At 47.5% G+C, this 19,311-nt stretch overlaps 1 protein-coding gene across 1 annotated transcript in view; it reads right to left on the bottom strand.

The window, feature by feature from the left end:
* Positions 1-5,142, bottom strand: part of B4GALNT3 (beta-1,4-N-acetyl-galactosaminyltransferase 3) — a 93,664-nt gene extending 88,522 nt beyond the window's left edge. The window contains exon 1 of the mRNA XM_046681779.1: positions 4,571-5,142. Coding sequence (XP_046537735.1) covers positions 4,571-4,739 — 169 coding nt within the window. The 5' untranslated portion in view covers positions 4,740-5,142. The remainder of the gene's footprint in view (positions 1-4,570) is intronic.
* Positions 5,143-19,311: the final 14,169 nt, after the last annotated feature.

Here is a 19,311-nt window from a genome sequence, read left to right as displayed (position 1 = left end):
GTTTCCCTTCTCCACTCGCCTCTGCTCTGAGTTTGAACTCTAAGCCACACCATCCCTGCTCTGCCTACACATCTGTCTCATTTTTTCTCCCTCTTTGCCTGCGTCTCAGATTACTGTTCCGCCCTGAGTTACCTCTGTTACTGGAGGGTTTGCATCCTTTCCAAATCGGAACGCCTGTGGTGACCCGGGGAGCTGAAGTGCCTCCCTGACATCTGGGGGTATGCCTCCCTCAGCCCACTCAAAGTCAACTAGAAATCACAAGGGCCAACCAGAGAGATGTGTTATAGATTTAAGGCAGAAAGCTGACAAATTCCTGAGCTCGAGAACACTTTGAGGTTCAGCAGGTAAACCTGCCACTTAAATGGGGACATGCCAGATCCAGCCTTCCGAGATCTAGAAAGAGGCTCACACACGCTCTCGTTCAGCCCTGGCTCTGTGCCAAAACGCCATCTCTTGGCTCCAGCACCAAGCTGGTCCCAGCGCTAGGTCAACTATAGAGCAAAGAACCTGGAAACCACTTTAATCCAGACCTCTCCCCTCAGGCAGGACTTAGCTAATCCAATCTGAACAAATGGGTATAACTTGTTAAAAACTGCCAGAATGGAGAGTTTTTAATTTCCAACAATAGTCTGTTCCCAGGGCTGCTTTTCAGCCAGTACACACCGGTACAGCTGTACTAGTTATTAAATACTAAAATACTTAGAATGTGTTGGTATATAGTGACTGCCCTGAGTTACCTCTGAATGCCCCACCACCACTCTGACCTGATCCCAGGATTGCTTCATGACCCAGTAGCTAAAGGGCTAATGCCCCTAAATAAAGGGACCTTCAGGACTCTGTTCAGGCACCACCATTCACACCAAAGTATTGTTAACTTGTTTTACTATTACCCTTCCCTGAGTTCCATTCCACCACGCAATCGTGTTCTAAAACATTCAACTGCTCTCTCTAATTTACTGAATGAATGCCACGCTTTAAGGTTGTTATTGAAAGTCTTTCTTTTTTTTTTTTTTAAAGATTTTATTTTTTTCCCTTTTCTCCCCAAAGCCCCCCGGTACATAGTTGTATCTTCTTCGTTGTGGGTCCTTCTAGTTGTGGCATGTGGGACGCCGCCTCAGCATGGCCAAATGAGCAGTGCCATGTCCGCACCCAGGACTCGAACCAATGAAACACTGGGCCGCCTGCAGCGGAGCACGCGAACTCAACCACTTGGCCACGGGGCCAGCCCCTGAAAGTCTTTCATAACATGGCACCATCCCATATTTTCTTTCATACCCTCTGCTTCACCAAACCCAGATGCTCAACATTCCCAAATACTAACTTCTCCCTGACTCTTAGTCTTTGTTTATGCTGCTCTTTCTGCCTGGAATAGCCTTCTCTCTCCACAGTGATTAAAATCTTACCAACTCAACATCTCCTCAAATGTCACCACTTACATTAAACATTAGTTGAAAGAGCCATGTCCCATTTCCAGAAGTGTCACAGCAATGTCCAGGTTCTACATTCGTAAAACTTAGGATTGTTTCATGTTATGATTATTTTTACATATGCACCTGAACTCCCCTGGTAGAGAGAAAGCTGTGAGAGGGCAGGAACCATACCCTGGTCTTCATTATATCTAAGTAAGCTAGGACAATGTCTTACTCAAGGCATATGCAAAGGGCATGTTTGTTTAAAGAGTGAACAACTCTAATTCTTTTGTCCAAGAGACCCTTTTTCTGTTTGTTAATGGTTTCGGTTCCTTTTCTCTGAAGTTACTCCAATAGTGGTTGTATCTTTTTTTACATATGGAGCCCAAATTGCACATCATCCATATCTTAAACTACTGGGTTATCCCATGAAGACGAAGCAGGAAGCAAGCTCCCCTGTCATTACTTTACCACCCTGGAGCTGGTGATTGCCATCTCTCCGTGCACTTCTTCCAGCACCACATTCAATGTACCAGTCACAGAGGGACAGGCAAATGAAAGGGTCCTGGTATCAGAGGCTAGCCTTACAGATGACAGGAAAGCTGGTGGTAGAGTGAGCTGGCAGGGCAGCTTGTTGGGAAGCAGAGCCAAGATGGGCCTCTAGTTGCTGTGGTCAAGGCCTCGGGTACAGTCCTGGAAGGAGAAGTTTTACTACCCTGGTCGCTGTTGTACACCAGGGTGTAGACAAGGGAATGCTACCAACCCCTTCCTACCTTTCTTCCTCCCCTTCTCTGCCCCCGAGGAATAGCTCCGAGCTGAGACTAAGACCCATAGGACACGAGAGGACTTTGATGCTCGTCTGGCTTCTTAAAAACAGAGAATAGAAGACAAGGAGCCAGGAACCACAGCCACCTTCTAAATCTCATTCCAAATGGAAATCAAGGGAAGCGTAGAATACAGTGGGACAGCCCAGTGTGAAAAGCCACGCTGCAAAGCGGAGGCAAGCGCTTCAGGCTTCTAGGAGGCTAAGAAGAGGAAACAAGTGATCCATCAGTGCCCGGGCTTGGACTCGTTAAAAATGACAGGAAAACAGAAAGTCAATTTTGGAATAGAAAGCTGGGAGCATTTTTCTGGAGAAGGGTCAGTTTGGAAAAAGAAACAAAGAATCAGGAAACCCAGTCAGAGAGTTAGACTCATCCAGGAGGGGCACCACACAGACCCAAGAATTGATGGCTAAGGACGAGACAGCCCACAGGGGACAGAGGCTGGGAGCCAGAGTGTGAGATATCATTATGGCAAAGCGGTTCCAGTCTCTGAGCAGAAAACACTCTTGAGGTAAAGGAAAAGTATGTGTTGGGGGGTGCAGGAAGGGAGGTCGCTGATTTCAGGGTCACAAAGCAACTGCTTTCCTTTCTGTTTTTCATCTGTGCAGGGGATCCCACTGGCTACCACATTAATAAGATGGGGGCCACACTGAGAAGGGATTTCCCAAGGTGGAGAGAAAGGAGATCTCTCCCAGGGCCTCCCACCTACACACACTCCAACCGGCTCATCCACTTGGGACTCTCTGAGTGGCCGTGGATGGCAGAGTAGATTCATTCTCTTTCAGAGGGAAGAGCAAGGCTCGGCGAGGGAACTAGCTTTGGGAAGGCAGATTTTGGTTATCAGCAGGAAGAACTCTCCTAGTTGCTCAAGGAGGGGAGATCACGCAAGCTTAGTATCCACACTGAGAGCGATCCTGCAGGTCATTTAGTCCAACTTTCTCCTTCTACCTGAGAAGCTGCCATTTTTTCTTTGATTCCCCAACTAGTTAGTGGCAGAACCAGGACTAGAACCCCACTCTCCCAACTCACACGCCCAGAATTATTTCAACTGCCACAGAGCGAGAGGTTCCTCCATAAACACACACCTCCACCCTGAAGCAGCTAAATTACTGACCCTACTAATTCCCCCTCTTTGGCCACAGGAGGAGGCAAAGCACCACACCCAACTCTGGGCAGATGAGTTGACACAGGACATGTCAGAGCTTCTTCTCACCAGCAATTTCATCAGTCATTCCTTCAGAGTTTCCCGAAAGGGGGAGGTGAAGAGACGGGAGACAATGTGCTAGAATTACGAACCTCTGCCCCTCCGGCTTGGGAAGGGTACCTGGTAGTTTGGGGATTTTCTCCACTCCTTTTCCCAAATATTATATTGATCTTTTACAGTCCCTGACACTTGCAGAGTTTTACTTTGTTAGCTCCGTCAGTAGTAAATTGAAAACCATCTCAGATAGCCTTGCCTGTTTAAGTAAAAAGAGAAACAGACCATTCCCTCCCCATTTCCTAGAAGGAAACTGAGGCACAGAAAAATTAAGTGGCTTTGGCTAAGTTAAAAAAGAAAAGTCGGAACTACCCACTGCCTGGTCCACTGTACCGTCCACTGTCTCCTCGAGTAGGGTCTGGGGAGTTTAGTAGATTCCGTAGGGTCCCCAAGGCAGGCTGCAGGTAACTAGCTGGAGGGGCGGCCAGGACTAGGAGCCGGGCGGCTGGTGAGGAGGTGGGAGGCTTCGAGGAAGAGGAAGGGGCTGGGAGGGGAGTGGCCTATGGGAGGGGAGGAGAGGTAGCTCTCCTGGATATGGTTAAAATAAAGAACCCGCAGAAAACGCAGCAGGAGGGGGAACGGAACGAGCCGCAGAGAAGGTGGTGAGCAAAGTTTGGTCCGCGGAGACTGGAGCGCGTGGCCTCGGTGGAGACTAGACTGCCGAGGGCATCCCAGACACAAATACATAGGAGCCCGCGCGGGGACCGCGCTCTCTCTTCCAAGGGGACTGCCAGCCTAGCGCGGCTGGAGGCGCCCCAAGTCTCGGCCAGCAAGTCCACGGGGCGGGCGGAGAGCCTCTCTCCTGGTCGCCCTCCGAGGGGAGAAGCGAGCAGCCCCAAGGATGCCGCGGCCCGTACGGCTGGCGGCCAGGGCTCGGCTCGGGAATTCGGCGCCCGGCCCCGCAGCTCCCCACCCCCACTTCTCTCCCGGAGCAGGGAGCGGGGCGGCGCCGGGCACCTGGAGACGAAAACGAGGTGGAAACCCGGGCTAAGGATGAGAGGCGGGTCCCCCCAACTCGGGAGCCACCGGCACTGCCTCCTCCCACCTCGCGCCCTCCCCCGCCCCCTGGCGCTACTTACTGCGGTTCAGGGGGTTCCCGCCGACCTGGGCCGACGCCACCAGTTCCAGATACAGAGTCCAGAGCCCCAGCGACACCAGGGCGAGCGCCAGCAGCAGCCGGAAGCGCCTCCGCAGCAGCTTGACCGGACGCACGAGCAGCAGGAGCAGCGCGGCCCGGGGGCTCCCCATCGCGCTGCGCCGGAGTGGCCGCCGCCAGCGCGGGCTGCTCCCTCCCAGCCCCCGGCGCCCCGGCCGGGCCCAGCGCTCCGGGCGCACGGAGTCCCAGTCCCAACCCAGCGCTTCAGGGCTGCTCCGAGGCCGTCTCCCCCGGCCGCTCTCCAGCCGGGCGCCGGCTCATGCTCCGCGCGCAACGGGTCCCTCGGGTTGCACGGGCTCCACGCGCCGGGCTCAGGTCTCCCGGAGCAGAGCCCGGCTCCTCCTCCCCGAGTCCTCCGCGCTCGCGCTCGCGCTCGCCTCTCCTCCCCACGCCTCTCCTGGTCTCAGGCTCGCCGCCGCTCGCTCGCTCGCTCCTGCAGACTGCCCACAAGGCGGCTGCCCTAGGTGCGCGCCTGCCCGCCGCTCCCCTCGCCTCCTCCCGCTCCAGCTCTCTCCCGGCTCAGGGCGCGACCGCACACCCGCACCACCCACCTGTCCCGCCCCGGCCCCGCCCACGAAGCACAGGTGGGCTCCGCCCCGGAGTTGCCCAGAGAGGCGGGAAGAGCCCCTCCGGCCTCCCCGGGGCAGCAAGAGATGGGCCAGAGAATAGTAACTAGCGCTCGCTCAGACTGGGGATGGGTGGGGTGTAGGAATGGGCCTTACGATCCGGACTCCGTGTGACTGAAAGAAACTGAGGCACCACCCAGGCACTTGGCGGTGCTCCCCAAGCAGACTTGAAGTGGAAGCCGAGTAGACACGGGAGCTGCGGGGGCGGGGGTGGGGGGGGGAGGTCTTGTTGGGGACGGGCAGGGGGTGACTCCCGAGGCTTTGGCTTCAGGGCCTTTCGTGGCCAACAATGACCCTACTCTAGGTAACAGGAGTAGACGTGATACTAGTTCCAAGACAATGGCCACTTAATTCAGCCATAGGTCCCTCTTCCGGGTCGGATTTGAAGACTCTTCCTTCCCAGCCTCTACCACACCTCCAAGAGACACTGAGGAAGTTATATGTGCCCCAGATTGAACCCCAAGTCGTTTTTCCCAAACTAGGATGAAATAACTGGTGGGGGAGAGTAGATGTTGGAGAGTTCTGAAGAAGAATTAAAAGTCAAAAAAGAAAGAAACTCGCTCCAGGAGTTGAAAAGATCATCAGGATATTCCGTATTCTAGTTCTCTGCCTTCAGGCAGGTCAACATTGTTCTCTGATTTAGATGAGATAATTAAGGTCCAGCTCTCTTTTCCGCTCTTTCTCCCAGGGGGAAAATGGTCAGGAGAGTATGGAGAAGGTGGAGGATCAAAGCATTCCGGCATGTTAAAATCAAATGAGTAACATGCAATACTGCTCCAAGGCTGGAATTCACAGAATTGAGCCTAGGCTTCCAGCTGTCTCTGCTACCAAGCTTGGTTGAATGTGCAATAGTCTCACCTGGATTATTGGCACTTTCCCTAACTAGCCCCCTGGACTCCGGGCTGCTCCACCCACCTCCAGCCATCCTCTCCACTACCAGCAGACTGTCTTGTCGACGAAAATAATCCATAACCAATCTGTACATGAAAATTTGGGTGAGTTTATTCTGAGCTGAAATCTGAGGACCATGGCCCGGGGCATTTCTTCCCAAAGGAAGAAAGGGCACCAAAGAAATGAGGTGTACTGAGTGGTTATATACCCCCAAAGAGGGTGCTTTACATATGATTGAAATGTCCTTCCCACAATAGTCACAAGATTGCCCTGTCGGCACAGCGCTTGATGGACACAGCAGGTAGTGGGTCTGCTATCTTGGAGGGCGTAGCAGGAGGCAAGTCTATTGTCTCGAGCTGGGCGGTCACAGGTGAGCGCAGCAATCAGTTTCTAGCCTAAGGAAAGATGCTTAATCCTTAAGGAGACTCCAACGTTGGGAGGGGGAGGGAAGTTGCACCTTTACCTCAAGGGCCTTTTGCTCTTGCCATAGGGAATCTCTAAAGCAGATATACAATGCATGCTCAATGGCCTAGGTCAGGCCCTTTTGGAAAGACAAGGTCAGGCCGAATTAGGTTTATACCAAATGGCTTCCTCATATTCTCCAATATATCCTATTGCTTGCCATTTTTATTTGTCAGTCTTTATAAAATTCTTCTACACATCCATACATCTGCTCAAAAATATTTAATGGCGGGATGGCCCAGTGGCCAGTGGTTGAGTTCACGCACTTCGAGTCTGCGGCCCAGGGCTTCACTGGCTCAGATCCTGGGCATGCACATGGCTCTGCTCATCAAGCCATGCTGAGGCAGCATCCCACATGCCACAACTAGAAGGACCCGCAACTAAAAATATACAGCTGTGTCCCCGGGGGCTTTGGGAAGAAAAAGGAAAAAGAAAATCTTAAAAAAAAAAATTTAATGGCTTCCAGTGCTTACTAATTAAAATGCAAACTGTAAATCTGGAATTCAAGACCTCCCAAAACCTTTCCGAACTTTATGCGACCATGTGAAACCTCCAGCCAAAGTGAGTTTGTTCGCTGCCCTCCAGGACATTTTTTTTTTCAGTTGGTCAGGTTTGACACTTTCTTCAAGGTCCATTTCAGGTTCTATGAAGCTTTCTGGGACCAACCCAGTCCTGAGCCACCCTGTCCTCCTTGGAGCTTTATCTGCTAAAGAGCTGGAGCTGAGCATCTGCTCCACCCATTGCTGTGTATAGAGTCACTTTAAACCTAACTCTGTTTTTCCCAACTTCACTGTCAGGCTTCAAAAGTGGGAATTTGCATTCTCAGTATGTAGCAGGATGTCCACTGAGCATTCGGTAATTTGAGGATGAAGGTAGCACTTGAAGCAAATATCCCCCAGCACTTTCAGTGTAGTTCTTTAGCAAAAGGTGAATCTAAAGGACAATTCTCCAATAGCTGGGAAATGTTCCCGTGAATTTCCAAACCCCGGATGTGTGCACTTCCCGTGCTCTTTTTTCTCTCCCAAAGACGGGGACAGGGGCAGCCAGTGTGAAGAAGCTTGGCTAAAGCAGACAGGAGGTGACCAGGGGCCCTGTAAATAGAATCTCACTTTTTCTCATGGGGCAACCTGACTGAATGTTGGGCTGAGTCACTTTCAGGACTTTGTCATGGAAACAGGTGGCAGCCCTACCACAATTCTGTCCTCAAGCCTGGCCCTCCTGAGAGAATATGTGCAGCCACTCCAATCAACCAAACACTTTAAGGATCTATTACGCAGGAACCAGGGAGAGAGAAAACAGGGAGCATGTCATTTCGTTGAGGAGAAAAGATATTCCACAGAAAAAGAAATCTGACACTTTGTTTTATTTTTTGTTTTTATTTTTTTTATGAGAAAGATTGTCGCTGAGCTAACATCTGTGCCAATCTTCCTCTATTTTGTGTATGGGACGCTGCCACAGCGTGGCTTGATGATCGGTGTGTAGGTCTGCGCCAAGGATTGGAACCACGGCCGCCAAAGCACAGTGCACAAACTTAACCACTAGGCCACAGGGCCAGCCCCACAAACCTGACACTTTAAAGGCCAAGGTTCTGGTCAAATAGTGAATTCCAAAGAAATTCAGAAAAGGCAAGACACCACTCTGACCTTTCAGTTCTGTGCCTCCTCTTCTCACTTCTGTTCTTATACCTTAAACAGATCATTACTTTCCCTGCTTATGGTGAGAGGGTGGAGGGGTGGGCAGGGTGAGGGGGCCGGGAAACCCTGGTGTCGCTCTCCCTCCCTTCTCTGCTCTCTTCTCTGCTATGGGTGCCTCTCGGCACTGAGAAAGCCCTGTCCCCAGACCCTGCTTTCAGACTGCTTGCTCCAAACCCCTTTTGACTCCTAATGATATCGCAGCCTTTGAGACCCAAATTTCTTTCTCAAGCAGTTGAGCTAGCTGTCATTCTGCTTCAGGTCCACGGCTTAGTATATGGGTTGAGATAGTCATGGTGACAAATTTTGGTGGCATAATATTGCCACCAATGTCTGTTAATTGTCATGTCACTTTAACTGGATACTCACTGGTTCTTCTGATGATTTTCACTGTCTTTTACTCTCCCTCTTCAGCCCTGGCATCTGTCCAGAATTATCACATTGCACAAATTGCACCTGAAAGGAAAAACAATTTCCATCATGTCACCTGTGATACTGATGGGACGGGATGGGCTCTGGTCTTTGGCTTGGCTAGGATGTCAGAGTCAGGTCAAACCACAAAGGTTCTTTTCCCAAATTACAGGGACTTTGTAAGACAGGCCAATCTGAGCTTTCTAAAATGGGCCAAGGCTAGCAGAGGGACCAGATAATTCTGGTTTGTAGAGAATTCAAAAAGGAAAGGTGCCCAGTGACTGGTAGGTATGGTAGCAGAACTCTTGTATCCAGAGTAATGCCTTTTTTTTTTTTAAAGATTTTATTTTTTTCCCTTTTTCTCCCCAAAGCCCCCCGGTACATAGTTGTTTATTCTTCGTTGTGGGTCCTTCTAGTTGTGGCACGTGGGACGCTGCCTCAGCGTGGTCTGACGAGCAGTGCCATGTCTGCGCCCAGGATTCGAACCAACGAAACACTGGGCCACCTGCAGCGGAGTGCGCGAACTTAACCACTCGGCCACGGGACCAGCCCCCCCAGAGTAATTCTTATTCTCGTCTATGGGGATGTCAGAGTATACTAACTAACTTCCCCATTCCCAAAACCTGACATCTACATTATAATGTGGCACCTTTGAGCCTATAGAGCATTTTTACACTTATATCATGTTTCATTTCTCACAACCATATGAGAAAAGCAGGAGAGGTATTCTCCTCTATTTACAGACAAACTTCTCAAGCCTCAGTTTCTTCAAGGTGACCTGCACCAAGTTCATAGGACCAGTAAGTGATGGAATCAGAACTAGAACCAGATCTTTAGCCACTGGTCCTTTTTCCATTGTACCCAGAGATCTCCTTCTCTGGCCTGACTGTCCATATTCCTTTATGCCCATATGGATCCTAACTCTCTCATCTACTTCAGGAGCTCCTCTGCTATTCATATGTATTTCATGGAGATATCTTGGTAGTGAAAAGTCTAATGATATGTCGGTGAGGATCTCTGGGCCATCACTAAGCCAGTGTCTCAGACTGAGACATGGGAGGATTGAGTTCCTTTACTTTGAGAGAATTCCTAAGAGAGAAAAGAACAGTTTCAGCCATCCCCAAAGGCCACAGTCATCTTGGCAAGCATTTATTTGTTTTATCTCTTTTAACTTATAGAAACCATCCATAACCAAAGCTGTAGGTTTCACTGATTCCATTTTACAGACAAGGAAATGGGCTCCGAGTTGTTAAATGACTTGGTCGAGGTGATGTAGGTGACCCATACCTTAGATGGGTCTTAAACTCAGGCTTTCTAACTTCACATCCAGTGCTTTATTTTTTTTCTTTTGCACGTGTTATTTCCTTGGAAGTTCCCCTGGAGAAATATATTCACCCTGGAAACTCTGAGCTCACTCTCAGCACATCTATAACTCACCCAGCCACATGATAATTCTCATCCTCTGCCTCTCCACCCTCAGCAGTGCTGCCTGCTCTGCTCTTTACTGAAGAAATCGCTGTTTCCTATCCCTTCCGTAAGTCCATCTTTTACAAATCTTTCTGCAGAGCTTGTTACTATGGAGGCTAATCCCAGAAGAAGGTGGAAACCCTCAATGAATGCTTTTTTTTTTTTAAAGATTGGCACCTGAGCTAACAATTGTTGCCAATCTTCTTCTTTTTTTTTATTCTTCTCCCCAAAGCCCCCCAGCACATAGTTGTATATTCTAGTTGTGGGTCCCTCTGGTTGAGCTATGTGGGACGCCACCTCAGCGTGGCCTGATGAGCGGTGCCATGTTCGCTCCCAGGATCTGAACCGGTGAAACCCCGGGCCGTTAAAGCGGAGCACGCAAACTTAACCACTTGGCCATGGGGTCGGCCCCTCAATGAACGCTTCTAATTGGCCACTTCTCTTGATTTTCAATGCAGTTGGGCCTTTCTGTATGGCTGATGGAAAGAATTGTATGAGCTCTGGCCAAGCTCCAAGCCTTAGTTTCTCCATCTGTGGTCCTAAATAATTTTGCATACTAGATTGGGGAACAGACACATATTTACCATCCCTTTAGAAGAATATGTGTAAGACAGCATCATGAAGAGTCAAAGGAACCGGATGAAGAGAGCCAAAGAAAAGATGAACAGAGGGCAGAGAGGTTATCCTGAAGAGTCAACAAAGCTCCTTGGCTAGGAAAGGGCCCAAGAAATTCAGTACTGAGAGCTTAGGATTTCTTCTCCCTCTCAAGCAAATGAGCTGTTGCTGCAGTCCTCAGCAAGTGCAAGGTGTGAACCAGACCAGAACTGGGTGCTTCAAAGCTTAAGTTTGGCATCTATTGCTCACTTCTCTTTCCAGTCTGCAGTGTGAATCCCTCCCAAATATTACAACCTCTCTTCCTGCCTTCCTCCCCGAGGGAAGAGGATTCCCCAGCAAGTCAACAGACAATTATCCGAGTTAAAAAATTAACTTTGACTTGATCAAGCTTTTCAGCTGAGTGATATCAATTATTTCCCTCTGCTAGGATTTGTTTTGTTGCTGGGAAACCCAGAAAGAGAAAGAGGGAAGAGCACTCTTGGTTGCTCGTTAGTTGATGCTGAAACAGAGGCTAAATGAGCCTTTCCTGAAATGTCATCTCCTGTCTCTCTGACCACTACACCCCACTAGAAAAACATTCTCTTACACCTCCCTAGAGAGATGTCTATTCCTTTCTGCATCCCGCAATCTGCTGCTGCGGAAAATGATGAGGGGCTTTGTAGCTGAAGCTACGGCATAATGACCCACAGCTCTGAGTTGCTTCTTCCCCATTCCCAAGTCCTGGTGATATTAGTGATACGTCTAGAAGCTGTGTGGTTCACTATGGCTCCAGGCCCATGGTCCATAGTTCCCATACGTTGGAATAAACTCTTGGCGCTTCCTTCTCTTCTCCCAAGGACACATCCCACAGGCTTGGTCCCCGCAAGTACAAACACACACAGGTGTACACACCTTCGCCTTTGGGAGCCTGCACAGATGGTAGACTCATGGGCAGCCTTCTTGCATGCCTCAGCTCTCTGGCACCACCTTCTGCAGCACTGAGGGTGTTCTTAGCATTTTCAGAATAAGCTGTAGGTCTTAAGCCTCTGAGCAAAGCTAGGTTTCCTACCTCTATTCTTTATCCCGGAGAAAGAAACTCTTCTATAAACATCTCCCACTCCTGACTTTACAACTTCTCCAATCCCTAGTGGGGCTTGTCAGGGACCACATCTGTTCTACATTCTAGAATCTGTACTCCTTCTGTGGCATCCAGCCTAGAAGTCAGTTAGTAAACACTGTAATAATGGGAACTGTTCTCACTCCCCGTTCATACGAGGCTCTGCCTCCTCTAATGCCCGCTCATTTAAGGCTGTCTTCCTCTAATAAAGCAGAATTGCGAGTATGGATGTTCCTTCCCTTGCCTCAAACACAGCTGAATCACTCACCTACTGGGAATGCTGCAGGCAATCCCGGCAAGTGGACCGCGTGGCTGTGTTAACCTGCCTTATGGCTCTGCTGGGAAGAACAATGATCCTAAAGGCCAGTACATGTGCAGAGTGCCACAAAACAGCTCAAGTGCTCAAGCCCCAGACAGACTTCCTGAAAACCTTCTTTGTCTAAGTTCATAGGTCCAGGCTATAAACTCTGGTGAGAGAACCCCAGCCATGCCACTTAACACTCAATCACTGTGGCATCTCAGCAGCATGTCTCGGTTTCCAGACGGTGATGCTGGGCACTGATGAGAGTCAGAGCTGTTGGTTTCAGGTTTCCCGGCCATGTTATCTAAGGACCGGCTGCTTGGGATTTGATCAGGGCTGGTTTGGGAGAGAGGCAGACGCCGTCTTTGCCCCAGAACAGACTACTCTTTGAGCTCTGCCGCCACCCGGACTGGGGATGGAAGAAAGAAAACAAAAATCCCCACTGTATGTGGTTCTCTGGAATTTAACTTGGCCCTGGAGAGGGAAAATTAAAGAGCAACATTGCTCTTCTCCTCTCAACGCCCTCTGTAGGCAGCAAACCGCATGAACACTGAGACTTGTCAGGACCGGGAAGGGGTTAGAGTGAGGACAGGAACAATTTCTGACCCTCTCAACAGGGGGCGAGGCTCCCATCTCCTTCCTAGGTCAACTCTAAGGTGCCAATTGGGAGAGTCTGATTTAAAGTCAGTTTGTAAGAACCAGTGGAAACAGATCATTCTCATCTGGCTGAGCTACAAAGAAAGGAGGCGAACCCAGGTTAGTGATTTGGGACAAGGACAGTCAGTGAAACTAGTCATGCGATGTGATTTTTTGTTTTGTTTTCCTGCTCCCTCGTAGATTGGCCACATGCTCGGGGTGTATGTGTTGGTGGTGGAGAGTAGCCGGAGTGGATGTTTGGCATAAGGAACAGTCCTTTGGAGAAAGTGAAGTGCTGAGTTCTCCCTAAACTTTCATATTGTCCCGGAGCTTCTAAAAAATTCTGCCTCAACAAAGATTTTGCTCCTCCACCAGGCCTCGTAGCCTCAGAAGAAGGCTGACAGTGCAGGTCAATGAGAGATGTGCACGGAAAACCTTGCATTCTATCATCCTAGGTTTTTTAGGAGACACTTCACACTCTCAGCTTTCCTTCACAGTATTTAGAAAGTGACCTCAGAGATGTCAAATCAGGCTCTGAATCATTTTTCTCATTTCGGTCAGCTACGCTTTGCTATACATTTTCCAATCTCAGTGTTATTTTGGCTTTCCAGGTTGACTCCTATGCTTTCAGGTAAGTTTTCCCTTAAATGCCATGCTATTCTCAAGGGAGATTACTCCAGGAAAAAGAAACCCACAGCATTCTCACCACTAGTAGTTGGAGTCACAGAAAAGCAGGCGATCACACAGGGAGAAGACGTGGGTGACTGGTGAAGAGAGCCCAAGTCAGACTCCTGGGAACACCAACACTGACAGGACAAGTGGAAGAGGGGTCAGAGACAGGAACGGGCAAGCCCAGCAGACACAGGAGTCAGAGAAGGACAGAGATCTACGGAGCAAGGAGAGCAGGGGCAATGTCAGTGCAGGTGTGGACAGGGTGGCACTGAAATTCCAGCGCTTAGGAGGTGAGGCTGGGAGACTAAGTGTGATGTACAAGGGGGGAGGCGGATAAACTCGAGAGGGGTTTGGTCAGACTGAGCTGAGAAGAAATACAGAATCCTAAAGATGTCATGGAGGATTCAAGCAGGATACATATAGAAAGAAGAGTTTTATAAGGTTGTTTTTGGGAAGTTAATTGCTTTGATATGAAACAAGAAAGAGAACATAGCTATTTGCTGAAGAAGCTTATCAGGTGCTGGCCTGGCCTGGGGCGTGATCCAAGAGAAGTAGGGCTGGAGGGAAAATCACTCTAATTTAAGTAAAAGAAGCCCAGACAGACTAGCTCAATCTTGACTCATTACTGAGCTTGGGGCCAAATGAAATCTTATAAAAGTTTTCATGACAGTACTACATTAGGTGCATTCAGATTCTAGATCCCTCTATTTAATATTTAATTATCCCTTTCTACATGTCAAGGCGAGGTTGCCAATTAAGAGGCTCTGCAACAGTCAACATAGCAATATTGAAATTGTATTAATTTAAAATTAGCACTGATATTGTTAAATACTAAAGTGCTTAATGGATATGACACTTGTGAGCCCAAAGGGGAAGAAAATCTCACAAAACCAACACAAGGCCCATCGGAAACATTGTGATTCAATCTGGAGTTAACTGCAGACAAACCACGTCAAAATGGAGTGGCTAACTGGGGGAAACTGGGTAAAATGAACACAGGAGCACTTTGTATTATTTCTGAAAACCACATGTCAATCTACAGTTATCTAAAATAGATAGCTAGATAGCTAGAGATGTGAGTTGACTTATCGAGCATATTATTTTATAACAAATATTTGTCCAAACTTAAAAAATGCATCTTTAGCACACCAACTTGAAATGCCTCTATTACAATAACCTAGATTCCAGCATTAATTGAATCTATTTCTAAACTTCAAATTCTTTGTCATCGTTGGTCTGTTCATGTGTCAATACAACACAGTTAATTAAAAAAAGGAAAACAAGTAGCTGGCTCAGTTTTAAAAAAGAGATCTTGCAGCCCACGAAGCAAAGAGGAAGAGATGCCAAGAAGATCCGCAAACGAAAGCAATAATACCTGCCACTTGAAGGTCAAGCTCCCAGGAGGCTGCTATGGCAAGGGCAGTGGTTTTCTCAGTAACAGTCTTGCTCTACACACGCTTACATACCACTTAAGATGTCAATATTATCATCTGGTGGTTCCAAGAAAAGTGCATCATCTTCAAAATTAGGGATATCCTGTAACAAGAAGATGGGTATACAGTGAAGTCACCTTAGACAGGAGGTGATTAAGTAATTGCTCCAGAAGTCCAGGTTGTATTCCCACTTGCTTTTTGTAGGGATAACTTTAAACTAAGCTACCGGCCAGTCCCAGAGTGGAATACTTCACAGCTTAGACACACAAAGCAATGTTTTAATGTACAGACTTAAAAAAAACTTTCAAAACATTTTCTTTGCAGTGCCTCCCTTCACTTGGTAGCCAACCCCTCTCTCCAGCTCCAGCTCTTCACCTGCTCTTTTTCCCTGCTGGTTTGCTGTTAGAGATCCATTTTGGCTCTGTGCCCTCACCTAGCTGGGAAGTTAGGAGGGCACACGAAGCGGACGGTGGCTTGCTGCAATCCTAGACGTTTTTTCAGTGGCAGTCAGTTCAACTCAATGAATCCTTCACTCAGACCTACTCCTACCAATTCTATCACTTGCCTCTCAGCAGCTCCTGCCGTTCTTTCCAAACTTTCCCTCTTATCCTCAAGCGCCCCATCTCATCAATGCCCCATCTCACTTTCAGTCGATGGCCTTGATTTTATTTCCTCCATGAAAAAGGAGGCAGTCTCCCCTTTAGAGTTATCTACTTATCTACTTTTATTGCCTCCATCAGTACCAGCTCTCACTCTCCTCCAGCATCTTACTTCACAAACATCCCCTCTCATTCCTCTGTCTTCAATAACGTCCTCTGGACTTTTCCTTGCAGTCTATAAACATGATTACGTCTTCCTCAACCTAAAACCATCAAAACTCCTTTCCTTGGTTTTATTACTCTAAAGCTACTTCCCATCTTTCTCCTTGTCTCATTCTTCAACCTAATATGGGCTGACTTCTATCTCCACTTCACTGAAATTGCTCTAAATTCATCTGCTACTAAATTGCCAGACCCAAAGGTCTAATCTAAATTCCAATTTACCTGGCCGGCCTGGTGGTGCAGCGGTTAAGTTTGCAAGTTCTGCCTCTCAGCAGCCCAGGGCTCACCAGCTCGGATCCCGAGTGCGGACGTGGCACCGCTTGGCAAAAACCATGCTGTGGTAGGCGTCCCACATATAAAGTAGAGGAAGATGGGCACAGATGTTAGCTCAGGGCCAGTCTTCCTCAGCGAAAAGAGGAGGATTGGCAGCAGTTAGTTCAGGGCTAACCTTCCTCAAAAAAATAAATAAATTCTAATTTATCTTATATTTCTGCAGTTTGACAATGCTGCCAACCTTTTACTTCTTGAAGTTCTCATTCCCCTAAGCTTCCAGAACACTATTTTCTCGTTATTCAGACCATTCCTTTGTTACTGCCTATCTCCTCTGACCATCGGGGTTCCCCTCTTTGGTCCTCTTCTTGCTCTATATGCTTTCCATCTCTGATCTCAGAAACACCCACGGTTTGGCTCCATGATTTCATTTATTTTCTATATGCTAATAATTCCAAATCTCTATCTTTAATCCTAATTTCTCTTCTGACCTCCATATCCCCCATTCTCATATTTACTCAAAACCAACTGCTTCTCATATATGCTAAATCTCAGTTAATAGTTTCACTATACACATGGTTCCCTAGGCCAGAAACTGAAGTTAGAGAACTATCCTTAATCCTTCCCTAAAGCTCACATCTTATCCATCACAAAGAAACGTCCATTCTATTCCTAAATGTTTCTCAAATCTGTCCCTTCCTGTCTTTCTAATGTCTCCCTTTAGCTCAGGCCCTGAGTTTCTTATATGGATAGGGCTGTAGCCATCTCCTTTCCTCTGTTTCTGTATGCAGTGAGTGGAAACAGTACCGTCTGCTACGTTGCAAATATTACAGTAAATCTTGGTGGCCCAACTAGTGTGGCACGAGTGGAGAGGCAGTGAGCATTGCGACTGGAGAAAAAAATAACATAGTCAGAGGCTATTTTATGTTGTGCAACATTACAAATTTCATGGACGAAAAGGTGATTTATTACTAAGTGACTCAAATATGGGCTAAAAGAGGAATTTTAAAAGGCAAAGCAGATGACATAGATGGCTCTTTTCTTTTCTTTTTTTTTTTTTTAGATTTTATTCTTTTCCTTTTTCTTCCCAAAGCCCCCCTGGTACATAGTTGTATATTCTTCGTTGTGGATCCTTCTAGTTGTGGCACGTGGGACGCTGCCTCAGCGTGGTTTGATGAGCAGTGCCATGTCCGCACCCAGGATTCGAACCAACAAAACACTGGGCTGCCTGCAGCGGAGGGCGCAAACTTAACCACTCGGCCACGGGGCCAGCCCCAGGTGGCTCTTTTCTAAAGATCTAAAGTATCTTTGCTTTGTTCCCACAGATACCGCAAACAATCCTGGTCTTAAGTGATTTTGCCTTGCTCTGATCTGCAGTACAAGGATTTCCCAGGAAACAAACATTTCATATATTTATTATTGCATGATGCTTACTCCCCACCCTTAGTTTTTAAGAAAGTGAGTTTGCACTTCAAATTCTTTTTTTCATGCACGAATTGATATCACTAAATATTTCTGATTTTGCTTACTGCTTTTTTCCCCATTTTTAAGTAAACTCAAATGTTTTCAATTGATGCAAAATGTCTCGAAATATTTAACATACTTACATTATTGTATTAGATGAAGTTTCATAGCATTTCCCATATTCTGTATTACCTGACATCGTCTCCTGTACAAGCACTTCCCCAAATACTGTTTTCCATGCCGTCATACACGTTGTCTCTCTACCTAGAATGCCCAAACTCGTCTGACTCCAAACTCACTTTTAAGATTCAGCAAAAACATTACCTTGTTTAAGTCATATTCTATGCTACTTTTTATTCTATGCACCCATAGTGCTTATCTTCCTACCATTCTTTGGAGCACAAAGACTGTCTTCATATTCTCCATAAACTTACGATCTAGAGCAATTTCTAGTACACACAAAGCACCTATGAATGGTATGAAATACATCTTGGAATCTGACTAACAGTGGTGGGCAACTGATAGAAAGTCAAAGAAGGCAAAATATAAATAATAGTTAACTGTAATTGAATGCCCACTCCATGCTAGGCACAGGACTAAGCCATTTCGTGGACTTTTTTTTTTTTTTTTCAGGAAGATTAGCCCTGAGCTAACATCCACTGCCAATCCTCCTCTTTTTGCTCAGGAAGACTGGCCCTGAGTTAACATCCATGCTCATCTTCCTCTACCTTACATGTAGGATGCCTACCACAGCACGGCTTGACAAGAGGTGCCATGTCTACACCCAGGATCCAAACCGGCAAACCCCAGCCTACCGAAGTGGAACATGCGCACCTAACCACTGTGCCACCTGGCCGGCCCATTTCATGGACTTTTAAAACATTGATATATAACTCATGTAACATAAAATTCACACTTTTAAAGTTTACAATGCAGTGGTTTTTAGTATATTCAGTTTTGCAACCATCACCACTAATTCTAGAACATTTTCATATTCCCCAAAAGAAATCCTATACCCATTAGCAGTCACCTCTCATTACTCCCTCCCCTCAGCCCCTAGCAACCACTACGTTTCCTTTCTAAGGATTTGCCTGTTGTGACATTTCACGTATGTGGGATCAGACAATATGTGGCCTTTTGTGTCTGTCTTCCTTTGCACAGTGTACTTTCAAGGATCACCCACATTGCATGTGTATCAGGGCTTCACTCCTTTCTACGGCTGAATCACATTCATCAGTTGATGGACACCAGTTGTTTCCACTTTTTGGCTATTGGAATAATGCTGCCATGGACACCTGTGTACAAGTTTTTGCGTGGATGTACGTTTTCATCTATCTTGGGTATATACCTGAGGAGTAGAATTGCTAGGTCAAATGGTACTGTATGTTTAACTTTTTGAGCGACTACTAGACTGTTTTCCCAAGTGGCAGCACCATTTTACATTCCCACTAGCAATAACTGAGGCTTCCAGTTTCTCCACACCCTTGTTAGCACTTACCATCTTATTATAGCCATCCTACTGGGTGTGAAGTGGTACCTCATTATTGATTTCCATTTCCCTGATAACTAATGACATTGAGCTTTTTTTTTTTTTCCTGAGGAAGATTAGCCCTGAGCTAACTACTGCCAGTCCTCCTCTTTTTGCTGAGGAAGCCTGGCCCTGAGCCAACATCGTGCCCATCTTCCTCTACTTTATATGTGGGACGCACAACACGGCATGGCGTGCCAAGCAGTGCCATGTCCACACCCGGGATCCGAACTGGCGAACCCCGGGCCGCTGAGAAGCGGAGCATGGGAACTTAACCGCT

Source organism: Equus quagga, chromosome 1, assembly GCF_021613505.1.
Source record: "Equus quagga isolate Etosha38 chromosome 1, UCLA_HA_Equagga_1.0, whole genome shotgun sequence".
NCBI classification, from domain to species: domain Eukaryota; kingdom Metazoa; phylum Chordata; class Mammalia; order Perissodactyla; family Equidae; genus Equus; species Equus quagga.
Note: the sequence above shows the minus strand (reverse complement) of the source record. Positions and strands in the feature narration are given on the sequence as shown.